Below are 27,886 nucleotides of genomic sequence, written 5' to 3'. Positions count from 1 at the left end.
ACTTTCCACTCTCATCGATATGAGAACTTCTAAGATTAGTCTTTTTAGACTTAAACCTGAAATGACAGTTTTGGCCAAAGAAAAGTCATGGTGAAGGGTGTTTCTATGAATTTGTTGTTCCAGTTGATTTTAAAAAAGTTTACTAATTTAAAGAGCAGCGCTAGCCTCATCTGTCCCTTTACACACGCACCCGATTACCGTGATGAAGTGGGAACAAGGGGTTCATGACCAGGGAGCGTCCTTTGGTTGGCTTTGTTCAGTTTTACTGTTTGGATTCTGTCTTTTTTGTACATATGCCCAGAGAATGTCAAGATTGGAAGCTTTTTAGGAAAGGAAAAAAATTAACTTACAGCTTTTATCTAAAAGAAGTTTAAAAAATGGCTACATTTTTTATTGCTTTGCTTCTAGGCATCTAGAATTTACTTTTAAACTGTGTTCATAAAAGAGAAGGACAGGACTAAGGTCTGTAGAAGCTCCCTCAGACAGGTCTGATTATGACCTTCAGCACTTGTGCTGTTTCAGTCCTGAACCTCTCGACCGGGCTTGCCAATCATGCGAAAACAAGATGCTAAATAAGATGGCTGGAAGAGCAACTACGATAATATTGGTCCTTAAGTTCCAAAGCACCAGGGAGTGCATATGGCAACAGTTTAAAACCTTCAGAAGGATTCTTCTGGTAGAACATTTACTCCGATTTTTCTTAATTTTGATGATACATTTTTGCCTTACTCAAAATTACATTAGTTCCACACTAACTATTGACACTTTCAGACAGTAAAAAACAAAAAAAAATACTCATCTGATTTTTAAAAAATGGTTTATGAAATAATCCCTCAAACCTAACATCCAATTGTAGCACACAAACCAAAGGATAGTCCAGTCCTTAGTTACAGGAGTATCAAAATATGTATCATCATGAACTTTTGAATGAGACCACTAACAACTGTAAAAGAAAGCTTGATTTGCAGACAGGTTAATACCACGATGAAGCTCTGTATCACTGTATCCTTGCTTATATACTGGCTTCTTTCATACAGTTTTTTTGGGAATGAATAAGACCATTTTGAACTAACTCTTAAAATCACTGAACAGAGCCTCGGCAGGTGGTGGTGGCAGGGGCAGCAGGTCTTCAGTGAATCCCTACGTGAGAAGGGACAGCAACCAGAGGGCACATGCCACGGGGAGCACCTACGAGATCGGATGACAAGACACCCCCATGAGCCCTAAAACACAAGCAAGCGGGAAACCCCCATAGCTGCACCCTCGGCATGGACCAGGGGGTGCGGGAGGGAAGCAGCAGAACGCATGGGGCAGATCGGAGAACAGGAGGCCGACAGGTATTCACTGGGAACAAACGGGCCAGCTGGAGGTAGCAGCGGGCTGAGGGGTGCCCGGGGCTGAGGTGAGAGAGCCCGAGGGCTGGAGCAGGACAGGCCTGAACTTCCCAAACCGGCCCCCAGGGCTTCTGGGTCAGGGCCGCACAATGAGGAGAAACTGCCCGGAGGAGTGAAAGTGAGCAGGACAGAAGGAACAGGAACAGGCACAGGGAAAGAGCAGGTCTGGAGCGAAGCCCAGAGCGGGACACAGACTGGAAGTCCCACCACTTCTGAACACCATACAGTACAGAGATCACAGATGCAGGCCTTTGTGAAGTTACAAAAAACTTCTTCTACTCTGCCTCATTTAAAAACTCGGGGGAACAGTTTTGTAAGAATAAGCAAGATCTCATAAAAATTATTCTGAGAGAGAGGAGGCCGTAGGTTTTACCCCTACAATGAAAATATGCCAGGTCTACGTGCTAACAAAGCAAATGAAAATCATAACCGGTTTCAAAATGAGGTAAAAGACTTCAGGAAAATGATAAAACACAGGAACCAACAACATAAATTGGAATCAAAACAACTTAGAAATAAGTGGCAGGACTCAGGAAAAACTTAGGAATTTAAAAAATATTTCAGAAACAATGATTAAACTAGAAGGAACATAAGATAGAATGAACACAACAGATAAACAAACAAAAAAAAAAATGAAAAAGACATGAAAACGGGTTTAGGGAATGTGACAAACTCTGAGAAGACTGAGCGTTTGAACAACAGGAGTCCCTGAAAGAGGAAAGCCACGCAAAGAAATAAAACAACTAAAAACACTGGCTCAAGAATGTTTACCTAAAGTAAAAACCAAGTTGAAACTATACATTAGAAAACTGACCCAGAACACCCAACACTGCTAGGGACTGAACCCTTGTCCCCCCACAATTCACATGTCGAAGAGCTAACCCCACTGTGATGGGACCTGCAGTTGGACCTTTGGGAGACAGTCAGGTCATGAGGGTGGGGCCCTCGTGAATGGGATTAGTGCCCTTGTAAGAAGAGGCAGGAGAGAGATGGTTTCTCTCGCCACCGTGTGAGGACACAGCAAGAAGAGGGACATCTGCAGCCAGGAAAAGGGCCCTAAACAAGAACCTAACCATGCTGGCATCATGGTCTTAGACACCCAGACTTTAGAATTGTGAGAAATAAACGGTAAGCCCCCCAGTCTATGGAAATTTATCATAGAAGCCGAGTTGATTAAGACAAACACCAAAACACAACCTTGTGAAATGACTGGACAATAATGAAAAGAAAAAAACAAAAATGCTTTGAGCATCTAGGAAAACAAACAAACACATAACACAACACTTCATGCCAGAAGAAAATAAAGCTACATATTTTAAATACTTTAGAAAGTGTGAGCCATGCATTTTATATCTAGCAAAAATGATTTTTTAAGTAAAAAGGGCACAAACTATTATCAACAAGAGTCTCAGGGAATATTATTCTCACAAGCACTTCCTCAGGGATCTGCTGGAAAATAGGCTAGGAAAGCCAGAATGACTTGAGAAACACTGGTGTAAGGACTAAATTTATAGTTACCTGCAAACCAAGGATAAATTAAGTCCAAGAGGGGAGACTATAATAATGCAATGTCTGCATGTTCCGACACTGGAGACATAGTATATCCATTTTAAAAAGAGGAAGAAATGGGAGAGCACGTTTCCAGAAATCACAGTATAGCAGTATTGGTATTTTTACTTTGATGACTTTTATATAATATGAGATAAAACAAATGAGTAATTATGGGACATTATAATTAAATCATTCCCTACATGCTTAAGGACCAGAATTAACGTTACAGAGGAAATGGTATACAAATGTAATATAGAAGATGTTTAGTAAAAGCTCTATAGTCTCAAATTATCTCTATAAATATGGAAGTACCAATATAAACTATGAAGTATTTAGTCGTCATATATAAAAATACATATATGTACGTAAATATGTATATAAATATATAAATACATGTAAGTATAAATATATACACATATACACATAAATATAAACATATGTATATAAATACGTGTGTATATATGTACATGCATATAATCTGTCCACTGAAAAGGCCCAGAAATAATAACCAAGCTAGTAGCAGCAATGATCATTCCTAGAATAAGACTGAGGTCTTGAAACGTATTTTCTCACTAAAAGAAACCAAAGCTTCTTATCTGGGGCAGTAAATGTATGAGATGATCCTGGAACATTTTTTGTTTTAATCCTCAGCTAAGGATATTTTTTCCATTGTTTTCAAAGAGTGGAAAGGAGAGAGAGATGCGTTGATTGGTTACCTCCTGCACACACCCCGACCAGGCCAGGGATTGAGCCTACAACCGAGGTATGTGCCCTTGGCTGGAATTGAACCTGGAACCCATCAGCTCGCAGTCAGGCGCTCTAACCACTGAGCCAAACTGGCCAGGGTGATCCTGGAACATTCTGTAGTATAAGAGAGCAATCTAAGATGACAAGCATCGTGTCCGAGGGTCTCAGAAACCGAAGTGCTCATGTAAAGACTCCCACTGTCCAAAGATGAGACAATTGAGCCTCATAATGATATTAATTGCAATGGATTGAGACCCATTAAATGTTTGAATCAATTAATTCATAATGATTTTTAGAAAGATCATCCCCTCTAGGGGATAAATTTATTATACTAAAAATTGGTAAAGAAAGGAATTAAGTATTTTCCCTACCTTCTATATAAGAACTATACCACTAGGTAACAGTAGATGTAAGTATCTCCTTACAGAAGCATTTAACTAACAAATAAAAGGGAAATGAGAGAAGTAGAAAATGTCATTTTGTTACTCTGAATGAATAAACAGTTATAGGCATTAAGCACCAATGGCTGTCAAGATAATAAAGAGAGACCAGCAAATATTTTGTGCCTCCCATAGTCTTGCCAAACACTAACTTTTCTTGTTGAAGGATTGAACCTCAGTTGATACAGTCTCAGATACAGCTCATTTGCAGGAAATACAGAGGGCAGAGATATATGTTCAACTGCACCGAGAGAACACAATTAGCAAAATTCAAATTGAGGAAAACTCTATAGATGGCCCAGGTAAAGCAACAGATAAATCATAAGGAAATGGAAGGGACGATAGAGGAAAACCATAAAATAAGGGAGATTATATAACGTACATTTAAAAAAATAAGACCAAAGTATGTCTAGGGATACACACTTGTGTAATAAAATCATTAAAATGCAAAAAGTAATTACTATAAAAGTTAGAATAATTAGCATTTATGGGGGTGAATGAGACTGTGACTCAGATGGGGCATATCTAGGGGTCCTGGGGGGCAGCGTGTGACCAAGTTCTCTATCTTGACTTAGGTCGTCTTCCCTTTATCCTGCCCCCCACCCACTTCCTCACTTGTGCCTCAATGTAGCATTTTCATTGGAGACAGCTAATTCAAGAATCTCTTACAGAACTATGTGATTTCACAAAATAAATAAGAAAAGTTTTCCAAAAGTATCTGTAGTTACCTAAAAATTTATCCATTGATTCATATATCTGCTCTTGATTGACAACAAACTCATTTGAAAATTTCACTGGTTTTCTTGGGACGAAAGTGCTATTTTCCTTATGGCCGGGCAATTTCAGAGAGAAACCAATTCCATCTTTAACAGCTTTTGGTCTACGTCTCTGTTGAGAGAAGCCTACGTGGCTAACAGAAGAATTGTCGTCGTCGGATGAAAATTCATCAATAGCCTGGGAGCCACAACCTTCACCTGTTGCGTTCAGCTGGTTTGCTCCCTTCATTGTTTTAGAAAAAGTGTCAAGTTCCCTTTTATTTTTCTTTTTTCTCTTGAACCTCAAAGAACTAGTAGATCTTTGTTTTCTTACCGTGGGCTTGGAGAAAATGTCAATGTCATCGGACTCATCGCTAATATCACTACCACCTTTTCTTTTCATAATAGATTTCAGGGTTGCGTCCTTAGGATTTAATTGTTTTGAAACTAGTCCACTTCTTCTGACATCGGTTTTTCTATCATCGCCATTGCTTGTTATGTTTACAAGGTCTTCTGTTTCAGAATCTTCAGATCTGTCCCCGGGTGGCTTAAACTTTACACTACTCCGAGGGAATTTCTGAGCTGTATATTGTGTGGGAAGGATGACATCACTGTCTTCTGATTCTGTGACATTCTGTAAAATGCAATGCTGGTCAGTTGTATTTGTAAAATCTTTGTTATCATCAGACTCAGAAGAAACAGTCTGCTCTAAAATCTTTTCACTTTTATCAAATATACATTTTTCATCTGGATTTGGGATGTCAGCTGACTTCTGCTGTTTGGAAGCACTACAAGAGGCTTGAGTTTTCTGACAACCAACATCTTTGGCTTCTGCTGAAAGGCACGTGGGCTGTTCATCAGGACTTTCATCATCAGATGCAGTATTTTCATCACTATCATCAACTGCTTTACATTTTGTCTCGAGCAATTTGGAGAAACCACACTGGAGTAAGGAAAGCTGTCCAGAACTGGAAGCTTTACTTGAGTCAGATGCTTTGCCTTTAGCTGACTTTACTCTTGAGTTGTCCACAGATTCTTCATCACTGAGATCACTGCATAGACCACCCGCTTCTTTGGCCAGTGGTTCTGCAGGTTGTTCTGCACCCCTGTGCTCTTGACAGTCAGGCTCTCTAGGCTATGTAAGAAGCAATGACAGAAATATTAGGAAATGTCAAGATAATGACATCGAATCTTTGGTACTGGGAAGGAATTAAACTTGGGCAGATAATTTGTACAAGTATATTATGTGGTATTTTGTAAAAGTACATTTAATAAACAAATGTAAAGGATTTAATATTATAGTCTGGTACATTCTTTTTATTTTAAAATGCTTTTATTGATTTTTTTTGAGAGAGAGAGGAAAAGAGAGGGAGAGAGAGATAGAAAGATCAATGATGATAGAGAATCATCGTTTGGTACCTCCTGCACGCTGCCTACTGGGGATGGAGCCAGAAACCTGGGCATGTGCCCACAGGGAATCAAGTTGGCGACCTCTTGGTGCATGGGTCAACACTCATACTTCTGCCAACATTTGACATTCATATATTTCTAAAAATTTTAAAAAATATTTCCCCTATATTCCAAATCATTGGGCCAGTATATATATATATATTCCCTAAAAACAAACAAGAAAAAACCAATAATAATTAAAAAAAAAATCTCCTACACATATTCTTTACTTTTAAAAAGGTCCTTTGATAACAAATATAGATATTTGTAGTATGTGAGATGACAAACTACTAAAAAGATTATAAGATCAAGGACTCAAAATATCTGTTTAAGTAAGAGAATAATTTTGCTGTCTGGATTTAATGATATTAAATACGCAGATTGCTGTTTTCCCATTTAATTTGTTGTCTAGTAAAAATTATTTTAATTTGGACTAGTCACCTGTCCAGTGTATTTAATTTTGAACTTACAGTTTGGGATAGTTATAATTCCAGCCTAGATATAAATGCCTGATGAGTGCTCCTGAATTTGTTCTGATATAAAATGTTAAATTAGTCTAAATTATTTATTTTACTGACAGTACTCTGACTTTGTGTCCTTGACTTTTTTTGAAAGACATTTTTTTTTTACACATTGAAAAATGAAGGCGAAAGGGAAGTAAACTTAAAATTGTCACAGTACATGTTTTCTGTCAGAGTTCTGGGCTACAGATTCAAAAATTGCTTACTGTTTCTGGTTTGTGTTCTTGAGGTTCCTCTTTCAACCATGTTGTGGCTGTCATGACCCCTGCTTCCACTTGACCTTCTCTCTGTAAAGAACGTAAATAACTGTATATATATGGGGCAAAAAACACCCAGATAAACAATAGCAATGGCATGCTAAAACTTGGCACTAAGAGAAAAACTGAGTGCGGCTTGCTTTATTTAGCTCTCTTAATGTTATTTTTCAATGTGCTAATTAAGGAACTCATATACACTTTATATAACACTTTAAAATACTCTTAATTCTTAGGCAGTGGAGTGGCACAGTGAGGCATGCTAAGCCCGTAATACTCTTATTACTTGATTTAAAGATTACTTTTTCAGATAGAAAACTAATATCACTTTTCGGCCAACTCTATTAAATGCTCTAGTAGGTGAGGGAGGGTGGAAAATCATTATATATATACACAGAGTAATAATTCCATAATAACAATGTCTATATAATAATTATAGTAAGGACATACTGTCTACATTTCAAACAGCACGGATAATGTTGAGTATTGAGAACTTGATATTCTGCTCTATCTTGCCAGTGTATTTATTGTTCAGATTTATTAAAATGTTCATTGATTCCTTAGGTGCTGTAGACCTCAAAATGAAAAGGCCCATCCTAAACTAAAAAAGTCTTAATTATATAACAGGTTTTCTACATCTTTTGGGAAAGTATTTATGTGTTTAAAGCTTTTGGTATATCATTTAGCAGATGTAATTAATTTCCTTAATTCTAGAATATTAAATTTTCCTTCAAAAGGAAATTAATATATTTCTCTTTTTAAGGTTTTATTTGTTGGTAGAACATGGGGAAATGATACTACCATCCCCAGAGTTACAAATGTCCAATTTATGAATACACAGACATACCGACGTCCTGGTTCCAGCCACCTGGTATCCAGGGCAGCAAGTGAGAATTTCCCCTACAGATCTTTAGAGAATGACAAACAGTTTCTAAATTGCCACACTTTTTCTCCCAACGCCTAGAGATTATTACTGCAAGGGAGTGGGGAGCCTCCCTCTCAGGACTGCCTTTTGTCTTTTCAACAGGTGCTAAAAGGCTCCAACAGATCCAACTGGCAGAACCAGGAACCCCGCAAATAATCCGAACCCCTTTGTGGCAGGTAACAGGCACCTGGGAGTCATCATTAACTCTCTCTCTCCCACCCCTGATCCGTCACCACTCTCACCCTGGCCCAAACCACTATCATCTCTTGGCTGGATTCTTGCGGGATCCTCCTACCTCACCTCTTGCTTCTACTCTTGTACTTTTACTGTCTGATTCTTAATATTCAATCTAGACAATATAGATCAGACTATGTCCTTCTTCTACTCGAAACCCTCTACTTGCTTCCTGTCTCCCTCCAAGTCAAAGTTCCTGCGCCGCCTGGCCTCCTGCCCTCTCCCCCCACCTGGCTCTCCCGCTTCCTCCATGCAGCCACCCTGGCCTCCCGCCGCTCCGGGCCCTGCTGGGCCTTCTCCCACCTTGCCTCGCCTCGCCTTGCCTTGCCTCTCCTCCTGGGCTTTGCAGGTGCCCCTGTTTCAATCCCATCTCTCTCCCTGTCTCCTCAAAGGATCAAGCTCTTCCTTGGTCACTCCATTTACAACTGAAATGCTGTTTCCTTGACAGTCTCCCTGTTCCCCTTCCCGCTCTCATTTTTTTTATTGAGGTACAATTTACATATAACACGACACATTTACGGTGTACAACATGTTGATTCGATACATTTATACTGCAATACGATTACCACTGAAGCTTCAGCGAGCACCTCTATCATGTCGCATAATGACCACTTTTTTGTGTGGGGAGAACATTTACACTCTGGTCCCTTGGCAATTTTGAAGTATACAATACAGTATTGTTGACTATAACCACTATGCTGTGCATCAGACCTCAGGACTTACTCGTCTCCTACCTGCTCTCCTTCATGATATGCTCTAGGCTTCACTTATTTTTTTCTGCTTATTATTTGTCCCTTTGCCCCCCCTCGCCAAATAGAATGTAAATTTTTTATAGGCAGGATTTTTTTGGTGTATTTTATTCATTTCTGTATACCTAGCTCTATGAATAGTGCCTGACATTTAGTCTATACTCAATAAACATTTGTGAAATAAACTCTCAATATCTAATTCTAAAGAGAAATTATGATATAGATTTTAAAAATCAATGAAAAAATATAACTAAATTGCTTAGAAATCATCATATTAAAAATGTTCTCTAAGTTCTACATCTTCTACAACTTACGACATTTTAAAAGGAATTTATTTACTACAGCCTTTAAAAATTAAAATGTACCACAGGAAGTGAAATTCTTCTTTTACATTATGACACTTACTTTCATCATATGTGGAATCTAAAGAACTTAATAAACTGATGAACAAAATAGAGTCAGTGACATGGAAGCATGAGTCAGCCTGACGAATCTCGGGAAGGTGGGGATGGGTGGGTGGGGGAGGAGAGATTAACCAAAGAATTTATATGCATATATGCATAACCCAAGGACACAGACAATAGTGTAGTGAGGGACTGGGGCGGAGGGGGTCAATGGGGAGAAAAAGGGGTGTATGTAATATTTTGAACAATAAAAATAAAATAAATAAATAAAAAATAAAAAAAGTCAATGAAAAATACAACTAAGTTGCTTTAAAATCATCAGATTAAAAATGTTCTATAAATTTTACATCTTCTACATCTTAAAACATTTTAAAAGGGATTTACTACAGCCTTTAAAAATTAAAATGTATCACAGGAAGTGAAATTCTTTTATGTTATGACACATGCTTTCAGTACACAGGGTTTAGAGTAATAACATTTTAAAACACTGTTTGGCCAAAAGTAGCATGAATTTAACCAGGCTTGAATAATTTTTGATTCTGGTTGACAACAAATGAGCAATTTTAACTCAATACTTAATAACTGAGTCCCAAAGACATGCTCAGCAAGAACCACAAGCAAAATAAGACCTGGGAGTGCCGTCATTAATAAACAACACCCTTGTAGAAGAGAGAAGAGACACTTGGGGCAACCAGAGAAAGAAAGAAGTTTCCACTTAGTAACGTGCCACACTGATGTGTCTCACCTAATACTTGTTTAATCAAAGAATGGGCGGCTATTCTCATAAAATAGAGAACTAAATTGCAGGGGAAATGGGATAAGTAATATAATGCTAATGTATTTTGTAGATGATGATTTCGAGTTAGCAACATGAATCCCAGCTGGTACGCTGTGTGGTGCTCTGAGACCCAGGTGGGGTCTGAGGGAGCCCTGGAGGGCAAACAAAGAATCAAGAGATTAGAGAAAAGATGGGAAAACAGTGGACGCCAACCATTGGGTAACAGTCGCAATATTCACAGGGTACAAATAAAATACACCTTTCTGCTACCCATCCATCAGCGACCACTTCTTAGCACTTGGTTAGACTCATACTGCTTCTTGCCAAACACATGCTTTCTGACTAACACGCTCACTATGCAAATGTTCTCGCCCACCTCCCACCACGATGGTCTAAATTCTTCAAGGACAGAGACCAATTGTTCCTTGAACTGTTTTTATGGTACCTAATGAATAAATGAAGTATGAATAAATTAAGGTTTTATTACAAAGTCCTGGAAGTTAAGGAAAACATCCTTAATTCTAAGACTCAGTTTCTTCATTTGTATGATGAGGGGGGTTGAAAAAGAGGATAGTCCAGGATTTTATGATACTCGCATCAATATCAACTAGAAAATAGGTTACTATCCTTAGTGGTGTGATACATTAAGGAATTTAAAAGACTTTTTTAAGGATATAAATATCCCATTTGAGGAATAAGAAACATCTGTATGCTGAGAATGAACACAACTGAGAGAGTTTGAAATATTGGTGTGGAATTTTTATTGGGAACAGAAAACAAAAATCTCCATGAGACATCAGAGTGCATCTCAGGGAGTATTTGGTAACTTTTAATCAAAACACATTTTATATTTTGTTTATTTAGGAAAGTCTCTTTTTTTAGTTCCTGACTTCAACAGCTGTTTCAAAATAATAAATATCTCTTTCCCAGTCTGAAATGGCGCTGGAGGCCACAGTATCTAGTATATGTATCCGTATTTGTGTGTGTACATTATTTGTTATTATGCATGGCAAAGTCTTAGTTTAGAGGTACAATGATTCATTTCCTATTGCTCAAAAAGTAGAAATTCTAAACATAAGGCATTTTTAATGAATAAAACCACAGACTTCTTTGAGAAGGCCCTAGCAATTATATTTCAAGTTTCCTGAGGGAGAAAACCACATTTAAAATACTGAGAAGGTCAGAGAGCAGTCTCACACCTCCAGGATGTCCTTTGTAAGACAAGATCCTTGGGGCCTCAGTTTGAAGAGATTATAGACTCCAAAAAGCTCTCCTCGGTGCTCTTTTGATCCTTGAACTGCTTCAAAATATCGCTTGGCATTTTCACTTCCAACCACCACACATTGAAGTTGCTAAAACAGAAAAAACACAAGATATTTTTGAAGTGTTTGCTCCAACAATATGTCAGAATTTCCTGGCATTCCATGTATATACACAGCTTTAGCTGGAGAGGCAGATTCTCTTTGGGGAGGAAATTTTATTTTAATTTCCCTAGCAGATGTTGCCATTATGGTGAAATAATAATAATCTGGCCAATCTTATTGAAGAAGAGATCTTATATTTCCTATTTTATCTGTTTCCCAGATAAAATAGGAAATATAAGATCAGCTTAACCAGTTCAATATCAATGGGCTATCTACCTGACATAAAATCTTTAATACAGGCATACATTTGGATTCACTTTTCTCCTTTCTAGATTCTTACTACCATAGGAACTACTAAAACTGGTAGAAATAATCACTACATTACCAAAGTTAAATTATAATCTGAAGTAATTATGTAATAACCATATTGGTGTCAAACTAACTGTGGCCATGGTTACATTGTCAACTAACAGCAATAATCCATTTACTGTTTAGAAACATTGCATCTTTGAAACAATTGTGAATATAGAAAGAACACTGACATGGAACCCTTAAGGACATATGCCACTTCTGTATCAATATTACTGTGTCTCTCTATTTACTGGCTATTTTACTAAATATAATATAAATACAATCTGATTAACCCTTGTACACATTAAAATTTCTTGGAAGAAACAAAGAATGTACAGAATTAAAACAACTTTAGTCTATTGTGGATAGAAGGATTAATAAGAAATCACACGTTATTGTGATTATTATCAGCTGATTTGCACTGTAATAAGTTACTCTAGGCAACTACAATTATTCTTAATAATAGCTATTTATAAAACACTTACTACATGTGTAGCATTTTTACATTCTCTCATTTAATCCCTTCCAACCCTGTAAGACATTGTCTCCCTTTCAGAAAAAAAGACACTGGAGTTGCTGGGAAGTGTCATTTCTGGAATTTACCTGGGTTGGGCTTAATCCAAAATTTATACTTGTAATAAATAATTTTTCATTTCAGGATGTTCCTCTTAAAACAAGACTCTTGGGACCTTACTTTGAAGAAGTTGGATCAGCATGTCAGCTTAACCAGTTCAGTATCAATGTCCCAGAAACGCGGGCTGCAGCTCTGGGAACAGAGTCACAGCAGCAGCTGACGCACCCGATGGCACAGCGGCCTGATGGCTGTCCCCTGCTGCTACTCTTGCCCTGCGTGCTGCCTGGCAGACCGCGGTACGGCTAAGTATCATTACCCAAGTAATCTGTAAGCAGTAAATGTGAATCTTTATAAGTTTTATACCAACGTTTTATTACAAAAACTTATAAAAGGCACATTATTTTGTACTTAAAACGAGTTTTCCAAAGCGGTTCCAGTAAAAGTGAAGGTCAGATGCCTCCATCTGTATGCTAACTATACATATTTTAAAAATCTTATTAGAATTCAAGAGGGTAAGGGGAAAAACCAGTAATTGGAAGATGTAACTTAGTTTCTAGCTTGAGAAAAACTACACAAGGCAACAAAATGCTTGGATTTCTCCACCACAATATACAAGACATGCGAGAAGAAAAAAGAAAAGGACTTTCTTCTTGGTTTCAGCAAAAAGCTGGAGCTCTGTCTTGCTTCTTTGCTCTCAGAATTTCTAATTATTGTTCCTCCTGGGAGCAGACTTGGTACAATGGGATAACACCGTAAGGGTTAAACCACCTTGTGCGGTCAGCGGTGACACCCCAAAGAGCAGGCACCACAGTCACCCCCACGCGCCCTTACTTTTGTAGAGCCTGGTAACTCTGAGCTTGGCCTACCCAGAAGTTACACCTACTCTTTTCAGTAGCCTTTTCCTCACTGAGTTTAGTTTAGTTTCTTCCTCTAATCTGATCCCAAATGCTTTTTTTTCAGGGTTCCTTATAATTTCTGGACAACAGAGAAAACTCTCCTTGCTTTCCAACATTTTTACAGGGTTTTGTTTTGTTTTTCCTAAAGGCCATTTTTGGATGTTTATTTTCCCCACATGATCTGAGAAACACTGGGAGGCTAGAGTGCATATGACATACGGACCTGTGGCTCAAGGTCCAGTCGCATTTAATTTCCTCACTGGATTGCCATCTGATCCTTATTCGTGCCTACCAAGTTGTATGGCCCAATCTTCCCCCAGTGGCTCACATTTCAAAACTATTTCAATAAGTAACTAGATCCTACAAAGTTCTGAAAATGTCAATTAGCCCCATCTTCTGAAGCCTTTTGTGACATATTATATAATACACGTTGTATAACAGGCCATCACATGCAGACTCACAGCAGCAAGGACACGAAGCAGTCTCTCCTGTCCTATTACCCATCACGGCGCTACTTTCCACACGCGCAACTGTACACCTACTTCTGCCCACCCCGCGTACATGCAGTGATGTGGCTGAGAAAAATTACATGACAGAGGAAAGACTCTTACTCGTGATAGGTTAAGATATCATTCTGAAGAACTGCTCCTAAGTTGAAAAAGTAATATCCTACTTTTTCCCAAGATTGATTAAACATGCCTAAAAAAATAATTTTTAAGTAGTTGTGCTGTACCAAGGAACAAAAAGATGAAAGACTTCTTATAGAGCTAAATGCTTTAAGAGAAAACAAAAACTGCTGTGTACAATTCTATTTTTAGAATTAAGAAAACAGCATTAATTTAAGATTGGATCATTCTTAGGTTAACTACCACCACATGTGGCAGACGTTTGCTCTTAAGGAGATGCCAACTCAATATACAGGGGGTAATTCAAATTAACATTTATAATCAAACTTGAACCTCATTACAGATCTTCTCAAGTCAGCAGTTATAAACTAAATAAACTTTGTTTATTTAGAGGCATAAATGGAAAGTAACTGATACCCTCAGGATATTAAAGAGTTAATGCAATTTTAGATAAACACTAAAAGCACCAGCACAGTAGTTAGGGCCCTGAGCTTGAGCCCTGTAATCCTATTTGCTGGTGGCTCTGGGTCCCAGCTTCATTACATACAACATGAAACAGCAGCATTAGCTATCTCGAAGGCAATTCTCTCACTCTTCTTCATGGCAAGGCACATACTGAAAATGGTAACATGCGTATCATACGAACATCTACCTGGAAGAAACAGGCTGTTACTCAAGGCTGGAAGCAGGCTCTGACCATCTTGCGGCTCAGAGCTGTGGGGTCTGTGCCTCAGTGCACCTGTGTCCCGTCTGTGGCACGCCATTACGCCTTGGCCCCCAGTTTGGGAAACTGTGACCTCGCTACTCTAATTGTGACCTAAAAACTAGCAGTGTTGGCACTCTAGTTAAAAATGCAGAATCTTGGGCTCCACTCAGAACTACTACATCAGAATCTGTGTTTTAAAGATTCCCTAGTTGATTTATGTGCACATTAACGTCTAAGAAGTACTGCTCAAGAAACTTGCGGCTCTAAAAGTCAATGAACTTAAGAATCTGTTTAAAGAAGTATATTCTAGAGTATATTTCATAATCTTATTAAATGTCATATTACAGTTAGAATAAAATTAAAAACATATTTTTACACATATTTGTTCCTAACTTTGGAAAACAGGCCAATGTTTACTTTTTAATTAGAAGAGAAATGTATTTACCTGCTTGTATACCTGCCGTAGGTACATGATCTCCTCCACAGTTCCCAAGGATATCAGCCTAAACACTTTCACATCCCTGCACTGCCCAATCCTATACGCTCTGCAAAAAGATGAAAAACAAAAGCAGACAAAAATCAGGCGAAGCAACTTTGGTTCAGGCAATATCTTTTGGACATAAAAATGAAACATTAATAAAATGTTAATTACTTTAAAAGGAAACATTTTCTGTTTAGATATGCTATACTATTTAATAATAATGCAACAGAAATCCATATAAAAAGACCAGTCATGGAAGAGAAACGTATTGTAGGAAAATGTACATATCAAGTTCATTTCTGTTATAAACATCACCTTCTTTGGTCCAAAAACTTTTCTTAAATTCAGATTTTTCTTTTATAGCGGTCTCAAGCGTAAGCTTATGCATATTCCCAAATGATTCCATTTATGTAAAACTCTCAAAAATGCAAACTAATCCATAGTGATAGAAAACAGATCAGTGGTTGCTCGGGAACAGGGACTTCGGGAGGGGCAGGAGAGACGGATTATAAAGTAGCACAAGGAGAATTTGGAGGATAATGGATACAGTCACTACTTTTTATTGTGGTGGTGGTTTCACAATTGTATGCATATATCAAAACTTATTCATTGTACACTTTAAACATGCAGTTTATTGTGTATTAATTATCTCAATGAAACTGGGGTTTTTTTTTGTTTGTTTTAAAACCTGGGAAAAGCAGTTATTCAGCTAGGAAGCCTATGGAAGTCAGATTTGTGGTCCTCACCCACAGAGATTTCCAGGGGTCTGACTGAGCCACTCAGCTGACTAGTACCCCAGGTGTCTTGGTAGGAGCCACGGTGCTAATTAACACTTAAACTGATTCACGACACTAGTTAGCTATGGCTCTAGCCCCCGCAGGATCTTCCAGGTGGAGGCTTTATTAGCTGCTCTGAATGAGGTCACCTGCTTCTCAATACCTGTTACAGTCACCGGGGGGGTCGAGGGCACGGCCATACTGCCTCATGCCTGAAAATGTTACAGTTTGGGGGCATTTAATTTTGACCTTGTAAAGTCACTGTATGTTGTTATACTGTAGTTGGTGCTCCTTCTGCCTCCTTCCCCCACTCCTCACAGAGAAGGGCTTTGCAAGAGGGCATCTCTTATACCTCCACAGGGGATGGGGGCCCCCGTGACACAGCACAGACAGGGGTAAGTTACTGCACTGCCACTTCCATCTGCAGCCTCAATATAGTGGGGCTCATAATCCCTTTCTCTCCCATAGTGGGTTTGGGGTCTAAAAGAAATTAAAAATGGATTTAAGGAAAGTCTTTTGGGTATATGGCCATCAAATTGTTTTGTGAGAGGGATAGACAGAATACATATTCTTTAATTTTTAAAGACAAAAACCTTATTTGCATGTTACTTTGGATTGGTGCTTCATTTTCTTATATACATAAAGCAAGGACATGTTATATGATGGGTCACTGACCGCGTAGGGACATGTGTCGGAGAAACTGTTACATAGTATGGAGATCAAGAGCTTCCTTTTCGTGGTTCCTCCGAACAGTCAACGAAAGGGGAGGGAGGAGAAGAGAAACGCTGTTAGTTTAGTTTTACTGTCCACGAACTGTCGCTGAGTACCACAGTACTCTGATTTAGGGGAATGCTGGGGTAAATAAGAAACTAGGTCTTGATGGCCTAGATAAAAAAGAACAAAATTACAACTAGTATCATAAGACAAAGAAAAAGATTTTTCTGTGGTTTTCATCTGACCTTTTACTTGGCAGCTGTCAGTGGCAAGAGGCTGATTAAGCACGTAGGCCCTGCAGTGAGACTGGGTGGACTCGGATCCTGGCCCTGCCAGTGACTGGCTGTGAACTTGAGCAAATTGCTTAAGTTAATTTTCTGCTTTCATTTTAATAACTTAGTAACTTATGCAGCTTCCTCACACGTGAAATGAGTGTGATGATAGTGCCTATCCAATAAGGATGTTCTAAGTATTGAGTGAGATAGTCGATGGAAAGCACTTAGGACAGTTCCTGGCTCACAGACATGCAGTCAGTGTTGCTGTTATCTTTGTTCTTGTTTTTACTGCCTACTAAAGAACCGAGGCTAATTTGCTTTGCTTTGTACCCAGCACAGTATTATGTGTATTATAACCGGGGTGATCTTAATAACACAGTGTATTATAAGCTGAATGGTATCTATCAAGCAAATAGTAATAGATAATTTTAATTTCTATAAGGACAAAATAAATCCATATCTGATTTTCTTTAACTGACATATATATATATATATGTCAGTTAAAAAAAAATATATATATATATCTTTTTTTAAAGATGTCTTTATTGATTTCAGAGAGAGGAAGGGAGAGGGAGAGAGAGATAGAAACATCAAGGATGAGAGAGTCATTGATCGGCTGCCTCCTGCACACCCCCGACTGGGGATGGAGCCCGCAACCCGGGCATGTGCCCTGACCGGGAATCCAACCCCGATTGCCTGGATCCTAGGTCGATGCTCAACCGCTGAGCCACGCCCGGTCGGGCTAACTGACATATATTTAATGTGAAATCTTATAAATACTAAGTGACCAATAAATATTTTTTATATTTATCTGTATAGCGTTGAAAGAAATATCTCCATTTAAAAAAAGAAACCCACAAAGAACTGGGCCCAAGTCCTTCATAAAGTTGTACATCTGTGACTATGCTTTCAGTTTCTTCTAAGATTATTTAATTATTTTTTCACTTCATCTTTAGTCAATCTTAATCATTGATATTCTAGAAAAGGTTAGATGTTATAAATAAATACTCTTGATACTTATTTGGCCTTTCTGCTTCCTAAGCTTTTCTGCATATTTGCCTTTTCCCCTCAGATTAGACTTTTCAAAAGTTTGTCTACTTTACTTCTCAATGAATGATTTCTTATGTTTTACTTTTATTTTAAATAATTTGATAACTTATACAATTTCCTCTATTTTCCTTAGGTTTACTTTACTTTTCTAGTTTTCTAAATATCCTTTCACTTACTTTCAGTCTTTTCTAAGAAGTTTAAAACTCTAAATTAGCATCAGAACTTAAATAACGATTCATAATGATTTCATTGTTATTTATTTCTAAACAGTTTTTCTCTCTTGATTTCGTTTTTTGTTGTAAAATATCCATAACAAAATTTAATAATTTTAACCATTTTAATTTAATTAACATTTTTACTGATTTTAGAGAGAGAGGAAGGAAGGAAGGAGAGAGACAGAAACATTGATGTGAGAAAGAAACATCAATCAGCTGCCCCCGGATGCAACCCAACCTGGGATTCAGCCCACAACCTGGGCATGTGCCCTTACCGGGAATCGAACCGGTGAACTTTTGGTGCACAGAATGACGCTCAGCCAACTGGCCAGGGCTAAACATTTTTAAATGTACAGGTCACTGACACTTGACATGAAGCACAATGACACTGCTGTGTGACCACCCTGACTCTCTTCTTTACAGAACTTTTTCATCTTCCTCAACTGAAACACAGTATCATTAAATAATAACTCCCTATTTCCACCCCAACCCCTAGCAACTATCATTCTACTTCCTGTCTCTATGAATCTGACAAGCCTAGGTACCTCATAATAGTGCAATCATATTTGTTCTTTTGTGGTGAAAACAGGAATCCTTTCCTTGTTGCTGCTCTTAGAGGAAAAATTTTTAATCTTCCACCACTGAGTATGATGATAGCTGTGGGTTTTTCATAAATGGCATTTATTATGTTGAGATAGTTTCCTTCTATTCAGAGTTTGCTGAGTGTTTTTATCATGAAAGGTGTTAAATTTTGTCAAAAGCCTTCCCTGCATCAACTGAGATGATCATGTTAATGTGACGTATTTCACTGATTGATTTTATAGAATGTCAAACCATCCTAGCATTCCAGGAATAAGTCTAACTTGCTTATGATGTGTCATTGTTTTAATATGCTGCTTAATTTCAGTTTTCTAGTATTTTATTAAGGATTTTTGCATAAATATTCATAAAAATACTGGTTGGTAGTTTTATTTTTTTGTAGTATCTTTGCCTACTTTTGGTATCAGAGTAATGCTTACTTTACAGTATAAGTTAGGATGAGTTCTCTCTTCTTTAATACTTTGGAAGACTTTGAGAAAACCTGGTGTTAATTCTTTTTGAATGTTTGGTAGAATTTACAAGTGAAGCCATCTGGTCCTGGTCTTTTATTTATTGGGAGGTTTCTGATTACTGATTCAATCTCCATAGTCATTCATAGGTTTATTAAGATTTTTCTGTTCATGATTCAGTCCTGATAGGCTTCTGGGGTTTTTCCATTTCATCTAGGCTATCCAATTTGTTGGCATACAATTATCCATGAGTAGTTTCCTAAAACCTTTTACTTCTATTTCTGCAAAAACATTATTGAAATTTGGATAGGAATTGCATTGAATTTGTAGATAGTCTTGAACAGTATTGATCAACACCTTAACAACACTAAGTCTTTCAATTCATGAACACAGGATGCTTTTCCATTTATTTGCTTCTTTTTTTCAGCAATGTTATTTAGTTTTCAGTGTACAAGTCTTTCATTTTCTTGGTTAAATTTATTCCTGTTTTTTTTTCCTTTGGATGCTATTGTCAAATAACATTGTTTCCTTAATTTTCTTTTCAGATTGTTCATTGCTACTGTATGAAAATACAATTAATTTTTGCATGATGACTTTGTATCCTACAACTTTTATGAATCAATTTATTGGCTCTAACATTTTTTTAAAAATGTGGAATCTTCAGGGTTTTCTACATATTAGACAATGTCATCTGTAAACAGAGATAATTTTTTCTCTTCCTTTCCACCTTGGACACCTTTAATTTCTTTTTCTTACCTAATTGCTCTGGCTAGAACTTCCAGTACTATGCAGAAGAGAACTGATGAAAGCAGGCATCTTTGCCTTGTTCCTAATCTTAAAGTGTTCATTCCTTCGCCATTGATTATAAAGTCAGCTGTGGGTTTTTCATAAAAGAGCTTCATTATGTTGAGATAGTTTCCTCCTATCCCTAGTTTGAGTGTTTTTATCATGAAAATATGTTCAACTTTGTCAAATATACTTCCTGCATCAATTAAATGCTCATATGTGTTTTTCCCTTCATTCTGTTAATTTAGCATATTACATGGATTGAATTTTGCATGTCAAACCAGGAATAAATCCCACTTGGTTAAGGTGCATCATTCTTTTAATATGCAGTTGAATTTGGTTTGCTAGTAATTTGTTGAGGATTTTTGCATCAATATCTATAAAAAATATTGGTTAGTAGTTTTCTTTGTGTACAGGTCTCTGTCTGGCTTTGATATCAATGAAATGTTGGCCTCAGAATAAATTAGGAAGTATTCCTTCTTCCAATTTTTGGATGAGTTTGAAAAAGATTGGCATTAATGTTCTTTAAATGTTTAGCAGAATTCACCAGTGGAGCCATCTTGTCCTAGGCTTTTGTTTGTTGGCAGTTTTGATTACTGACTGAATCTTTTATTAGCTGTAGATCTATTCATATTTTTTATTTCTTTATGATTAAGTCTTCATAGGTTGCATGTTTCTAAGAATTTATCCATTTCTCTAGTTACACAACTTCTTGGTGTATAATTATTTATAGTACTGTGTTTAAAATTCTTTTTATTTCAGTAAAGTCAGTAGTAATGTCCCTCTTTTCATTTCTGATTTTAGTTATTTAAATATTCTTTTTTTTCCTATTTGGCTAAAGATTTGTCAAGTTTGTCCATCTTTTTGAAAAAATAACTCTTGGTTTTTGTTGATTTTTCTATTGTTTTTTAGTCTCTATTTTGTTGATCTCTTCTCTAATCTTTATTATTTCCTTCATGTTGTTACCTTTGAGTTTAGCTTGTTTTTCTTTTTTGAAAATATGTTTTTTAATTGATTTTAGAGAGAGAGGAAGGGAGAGGGAGGGAGAGAGAGAAAAACATTGATGTGAGAAACAAACATTGATCTGCTGCCTCCTGCACGCTCCCCACCACAGATCAAGCCCTCAACCTGGGCATGTGCCCTGACTGGGAATTGAACTGGCAATCTCCTGGTTCATGGGATGACGCTCAACCAACTGAGCCACACGGCTAGGGCAGTTTGTTTTTATTTTTCTAGTTTCTTAAGGTACTAGGTTAGATTGTTGATTTGAGACCTTTCTTCTTTTCTAATGTAAGTATTTACAGCTATAAATATCCCTTAGCACTGCTTTTGCCGCATTCCATAACTTTCTACATGTTGTATTTAAATTGTTTCAAGATATTTTCTAATTTCCTTTGTAATTTCTTTTTGACCCACTGGTTGTTCTAGAGTTCAACATATCTGTGAATTTTCTTGTGTTTCTTCTGCCACTGATTTCATTTTCATTCTGATTCGAAAAGAAATTGTATGAGTCCAATCATTATAAACCTATTAAGACTGCCCTGGCTGTGTCACTCAGTTGGCTGGAGTGTTGTCCTGTACACCAAAAGGTTGCGGGTTATATGCCCTGTTGGGGAGTGTATGGGAGGCAACTGATGGATGTTTCTCCCCGCCCCCCCCCCCCAAAAAAAATCAATAAAAACATCCTCAGGTGAGGATTAAATTTATTAAGACTTGTTTTGTGGTCTAACATATGGTCTATTGTGGAAAATGTTCCATCGGCACTTGAGAAAAATGTGTGTTCTGCTTTTGCTGTGAGGATAGCTCTATATGTCTGTCAGGTCCGACTATCTAAGTGTTGTTCAAGTCCTCTGTTTCCTTACTGATCTTCTGGCAGGAAGCTCTATCCTTTAGTGAAAGTGAGGTATTGAAGTCTCCTACTATTACTGTGGAGCCAGCTTTTCTTCTTTTAATACTGTCAGTTTTTGTTTTACATATTTTGGAGCTCACATGTTTGGTGCACTTATGTTTATAATTGTTATAGCTTCTTGGTGAACTGAATCTTTTTTCATTGTATAATATCGATATTTGTCTCTTACAACAGGTTTCAACTTAAAGTCTCCTTTGTCTGATATTACTGTAACTACCCCTACACTCTTTTTGTTATTCTTTCCATAAAATACCACCCCCTTTTTATTGTTGACAGTATGACAGATGCCCCCCATTTTCCCCTCCTTTGCCCCCCTCCACCCAGCCTCACCCCAGACCTTCCCCACACTATTGTCTGCGTGAAATACCTTTTTTTATCCTTTCACTTCCAAACTATGTATGTCTGCAGACCCATGAGAGTCTTATAGGCAGCATATAGTTGGATACTGTTTTTAATCCATTTTGCCAATCTACGTTTCTTGATTGGGGAGTTTAATCCATTTACATTTAAAGTGATTAGTGATGAAGAAGGAGCTACTTCTGCCATTTTGTTCTCGGTGTCCCTTGTAGATACTTCATCCTTCATCGCATCCATTACTGGCTTCCTTTGTCATTATCTGATTTTTGTGTGTGACATATTTTGATTTCTTTCTCATTTCCTTTTGTGTATACCGTATACATATTTGTGGCTACCAGGCAGATTACATATAACATCCAAAAGTTATAACAATCTATTTTAAATTGATACCAACTTAACTTCAGTTGTATTTTAAAAACCTCCTTTACAGCTCTGCCCCCCACTTTTATGTTATTGATGTCACAAACTATTGCTTTATGTATCATCTATCCATTAACACAAATTTCTGTGCTGATAAACTGTTTAATTTTTTTGTCTTTGTTTTTATAGATAATTTTATCTCTCTCCCACTCTGGCATCTTTTAGCCTGTCCTTCTCTTTGTTTTTGGAACTTAGAAATATCACAAAATGTATCTATGTACATTTTCTCTCCTGCCCAAGTCATTATTTATGTTCTAAATATTTCTTTCTTTCTCTGTTCTCTATTGTCCACTTTGGATTGTGGTTTTACTCTACTGGTTTCTTGATCATGCATCTTCTGTTTTCTTTTTCTATTGCAGGAGTTTCTCAAAACTTCTAATCTACTAATAGTGACCTTTCCTATTTTCCTGAAGCATTGTGGACTTATTCTTTCTTCTTAAATCAATTCTGACATAATAATGCGATTGTGAGATGAATGGAAAATAAATAGCTATTATCAGCCTGCCAGTTGGATTCAGAAATTCATGGTTATCTGAAATAGAAGGGGTTTTTTACAAGATTTTCCCTATCTCTTAATCACAGCCACATGATAAGCAACCTAAACAATTCAGAAAAGTGTTTAGGTTAAAAGTATTTGCTAGTCACTTTACATTTTGTCAGTATTATACCTGTCAATGGCTTGAAGATCATTGGCTGGATTCCAAGTAGGATCAAATAATACAACAACATTGGCACCAACAAAATTGAGGCCTAGTCCACCAGCCCTGGAGGAAAGAAAAAGAACATATTAAAATAGCAAAAAAATAATTGTTAGTCTATAACTCAATTATGCTAGATTTCTATAACCAAATCAACACAATATTGCATTCACATTATAAAAGTAAGGTGATTGAAACACAAATATACCACAAATGAAATAACTATGAAATGTTTTTCTATCAATCTAGAATATCCCTAAAAAATTTGACCATTAGAGTCCATATAAGTAGACTATGCTGCTTTATACTCAAATGTTATTTCTGTAAAATTTTCCTAATATAATTAAAAAAATTTTTTTTTAAATCCTCACCTGAGGACATTTTGTTATTGCTCTTCAGAAAGAGTGGGAGAAAGAGAGAAAGAGAGAGAGAAACCTTGATGTTAGAGAGGCACACCAACCAGTTGCCTCTAGCACATGCCCCGACTGGGGCGGGGATCTAGCCTGCCACTGAGGCTGGATTCAAAGCCAGGATCCTTCAGTCCAAGGGCCGATGCTCTAACCACTGAGCAAAACTGGCTAGGGCTTCCTAACATAATTTTAAAAAACTGTTAGTACATAACAGCTAAGTAAAGTAACATACACATTTAAAAAATCAAGCCAGGAATAGATAGACTTCGCCTATTCCTCCCACTGAGTGCAGCTAAATGAAAACCCTGAATATTATATATAAAATAAACATAAGACAGTGAAAGATAAAGAGAATGCAGACTGACTAGGAACTACAAGACATGAGGAGTGACATGGCAGTGAGTTTCATGGCTTTTTTTTCTGCCTAATATGTCCCAGACAGGGTTCTAGAGAAGCTAGTGAACTGGATGCCAACCGTCACAGACAAAAAAAGTCCCAAGTAAATCCTTCTTCCTTTAGCTAAAGAACCAGGAAAGATGTAGCCTTTAAAGACAGAAAAATGTTAGATAATAACCAGCCTATTCCTGCAAGCACCACAGAAAAAAAATCTGTGGCCCTACCCTCAACCTGGTCAGTAAAGGCTACATGAAGAGACTAAACATCCACTCTTGCTTAAATGTAATGAGGTACCTTTAACCCCTGCTGGGGGTTAAAGAAGTGTCAGAGAAGATCGATTAAGGAGCTGGGGCTTTCGTTTCTCTCCAGTGACAACCAGGTCCCCCTCTGTGGTATCAGTGGAGGTCATCCAGAAATAGTAATGAAACACCTCATTCTCAGGATGTCAACAGAGGTTAAGTAGAAAACATGGATTTCCATCCCTATGTGTCTGGCACAGAGTCTGGATAAAACAGATTTAAATAAGATATAAAGTTTTGTAACATAATACTAAAGAAATCTAGCATATATTAAAAAACTACTAGTCATACAAAGATCCATTAAAATCTCAACTTGAATGAGAAAAGAAAATCAACAGATGGCACAGTGAATCAGATGTTGGAATTGTCTGACAAGAATTTTAATGCAATCATAATACAAATGCTTTGATGAATAATTATAAATATACTTGAAACAAACTAAAAATAGAGAGCCTCAGCAAAGAAAGAGGATATAAAGAAAAACCAAATGAAAATTTTAGAACTGAAAAATAACTGAATTATAAAACTTGCTGAAATGACTCAACAGTACAGTGGAAATGAAAGAGAACAGTATCAGAAACATGAGAACAGGTCAATATTAATTTACCTCACCTAGAACAACAGAAATAAAATATACTTAAAGAAAATGAACACAGTCTTAGAGACCAGAGGGACAATAACACTCATATCATTGTAGTCCCAGAATGAAAATATTTGAAGACATAGCTAAAAACTACCCAAATTTGGGAAAAGCCATAAACCTAGACTCAAGAAGTCATATGAACTCTAAAATGGATAAACCCAAAGCAATCCATGCCAAGACACGATAACAAAACTTCTGAAGAAAAAAAAGACAAAAAAAAATTCTTGAAAGCAATGAAATTATACACTACTTTTAGGGAAAACCAGTTCAAATGACAGAGGATTTCTCATCAGAAACCATGGAGGCTGGGAGGAAGCAGTACAACATTTTTCAAGTGCTTAAAAAACTTGTAAATCCAGAATTCTATATCCAGCAAAAATATCCTTCAGGAATAAAAGGGAAATAATGACATTCTTCAATTAAGAAAAACTACGAAAATTTGTCACCAGCAGACTTAAGGGGGGGGGAGGGGGACTCCATAAAAACTAAAAAGCCATCCAATATCAGATCTTGTCAAATTTAGCTCATAAATATGTTTCTGTAGTTCCTTCTCCATTTCTATTTTCCTTGCCCTATTTCAAGCCTTCATTATATCACATTTGTGAGTATTATTTCATTGGCTTCTTAAATGTCTTCCATTATCTCAGACCTTAAATCCATCCCCCTCTTACTTAAAATTATTTTAAGCACAGAATATAGAAAACTAAGTATGCCACTTCTCTGTTTTAAATCCCTCAGTTCTTATCCATCAGAGACCAGCCCTTGTATTCTTGGATATTCTCATGGAACTACAAATACACTTAAAGTTGCCTTCATACACTACTTGCAATTTTCTTTGCTCTCTTCTTTGCCTGGCTAACTACTTGTTTTTCAGCATTGCTAAGGACGGATGAACTAAATATTTCTCCTTTGTGCCTCCTTCTATTGGCATTTAGCATAGTATATTGAAACCACCCTTTTACATAATTCTTAACAACTATTGCATCCATCTTCGTATTTTTTTAGTTATAAACTTTAAAAAGAGCTGGGTATGAACCTTTTACATCTTTTCTTCTTCAGGGCCTGTCACAGAACACTCAATATGGTTTTTGTTAAATTAACAAATGATTCCTCCTATTTAGTCACATACCCAGCTCTTCCCTCCAATGCACACTAAGCTCTAACTACTTAAATTCCTTGGTCATTTTTGTACCTATGCTGTTATCTCTACCTAAAATGCCCTTTATGTAAACCTGCTTTTCCTCCTAATGAAATCTTATCTATAAGGGGGCAGTTTAAACATCACCATCCTTTTATGGTCTTTTTTGATATGCCTACTCTTTAAATGCTCATGGAACTTTATACATAACTTCAGTAAAGCACTTATTGCTCATAATGCTCCTCGGAGGGGAAAAAATCTGTTCTTTTTCTTATCCTACATTAAATAAGGGTCAATGAAGACAACTGAATTGAACAGAGGGGTGTGAGACAAAACAAAATCAAGAATTAGAGACAGGTTTTTATAATAGGTATATAATATGATTCTAATGACTTACTGAAAGAGTGGTTTAGAATCTCTTTCTTTTGGGACATAAAACAAAAGAAATGCTCCCATCTTTCTGAGATGGTTTTTTGGAATGAAGTTAAGAGAAATACAAAATTATTTTGCTCAACAGCATTTCAAACTATGATTCATGGGACTGTAATAATTAGGGGCACCTAAATATTGCCTGACAAACCCAAAGTATCCTCACTTTTTAAAGTTAAGTGTCCAATAGAAAATGAATTATATCCTTTGGAAAATTACTTATAGAGGTGATAGCATAAAGATATCACAGAGACTTGAACTCAAAGAAAGGAGTGAGTTGGGATAGGGAGAAAGTTTTGGAAAGAATAAAAAAATGGCCCGGCCAGGCATGGCTCAGCGACTGAGCGTCGACCTAGGATCCAGGCGATCGGGGTTCGATTCCCGGTCAGGACACATGCCCAGGTTGTGGGCTCAGCCAATGACTCTCTCATTGATGTTTCTATCTCTCTCTCTCCCTCTCCTTTCCTCTCTCTGAAATCAATAAAGATATATTTAAAAAAAAAAAAAGAATAAAAAAATAGGTAAATTAGGGGAGTGAGTAGGACTTAGGCCCAAAGCGAGCACAAGAGAAATTAAAAGTTTATCTAATATTGTGATGGAAAAAATGGAAGGAACAAGAGCCATGAGATTATATAATTACATAATTATATGAAAAATCAACAAAATATATCTAAAATAAAATTAAAAATTAAGAACTATTTTCTAACACTAAATGAACAACACCAAAAATAAATCTAATCAACTGGTTCAGTTAGCTTCTTGTCAGTAAGGCTTGACATGAATTTACCTCAGATGCCCTATTTAAGCCATAGGAAGGCCTCTACCAGTTGAGGTAGCAATCTCCCGAGAGATTCTGAAGGTATAACTGATGGCTGGCAGAGTTACAACAGACGCAAAGCTCCTTTTTTTTTAAAAAAAAAAAAATCTCTAAACTCTATCTCTGGAGATGAGATGATTCTCTGTTTCATGATAATGCAACTCAGAATCTTAAACTTTAAAATCTGTAACTCTGTTGTTATATGACTAACAGCAAAGGCCTGCGCTGTAAGCAATAAAAAAAAAAATGTAGACCCCTTCAAGCTGAGGACTGGTATTAAGACAGACCCATAATGAGCATGAAGGC

General features: G+C 37.0%; 1 protein-coding gene across 1 annotated transcript in view; it reads right to left on the bottom strand.

Annotated features, from left to right (window-relative positions):
* Nucleotides 1–27,886, bottom strand: part of ERCC6L2 (ERCC excision repair 6 like 2) — a 107,601-nt gene that overhangs the window by 33,977 nt on the left and 45,738 nt on the right. Inside the window, exons 12-16 of the mRNA XM_081152008.1 lie at nt 23,419–23,514; nt 15,164–15,263; nt 11,401–11,553; nt 7,064–7,144; nt 4,861–6,022 (exon numbers count right to left, since the gene is read on the bottom strand). Coding sequence (XP_081008134.1) covers nt 4,861–6,022; nt 7,064–7,144; nt 11,401–11,553; nt 15,164–15,263; nt 23,419–23,514 — 1,592 coding nt within the window. The remainder of the gene's footprint in view (nt 1–4,860; nt 6,023–7,063; nt 7,145–11,400; nt 11,554–15,163; nt 15,264–23,418; nt 23,515–27,886) is intronic.

Source organism: Miniopterus schreibersii (assembly GCF_964146895.1).
Source record: "Miniopterus schreibersii genome assembly, chromosome: 11".
NCBI lineage: Eukaryota > Metazoa > Chordata > Mammalia > Chiroptera > Miniopteridae > Miniopterus > Miniopterus schreibersii.
Note: the sequence above shows the minus strand (reverse complement) of the source record. Positions and strands in the feature narration are given on the sequence as shown.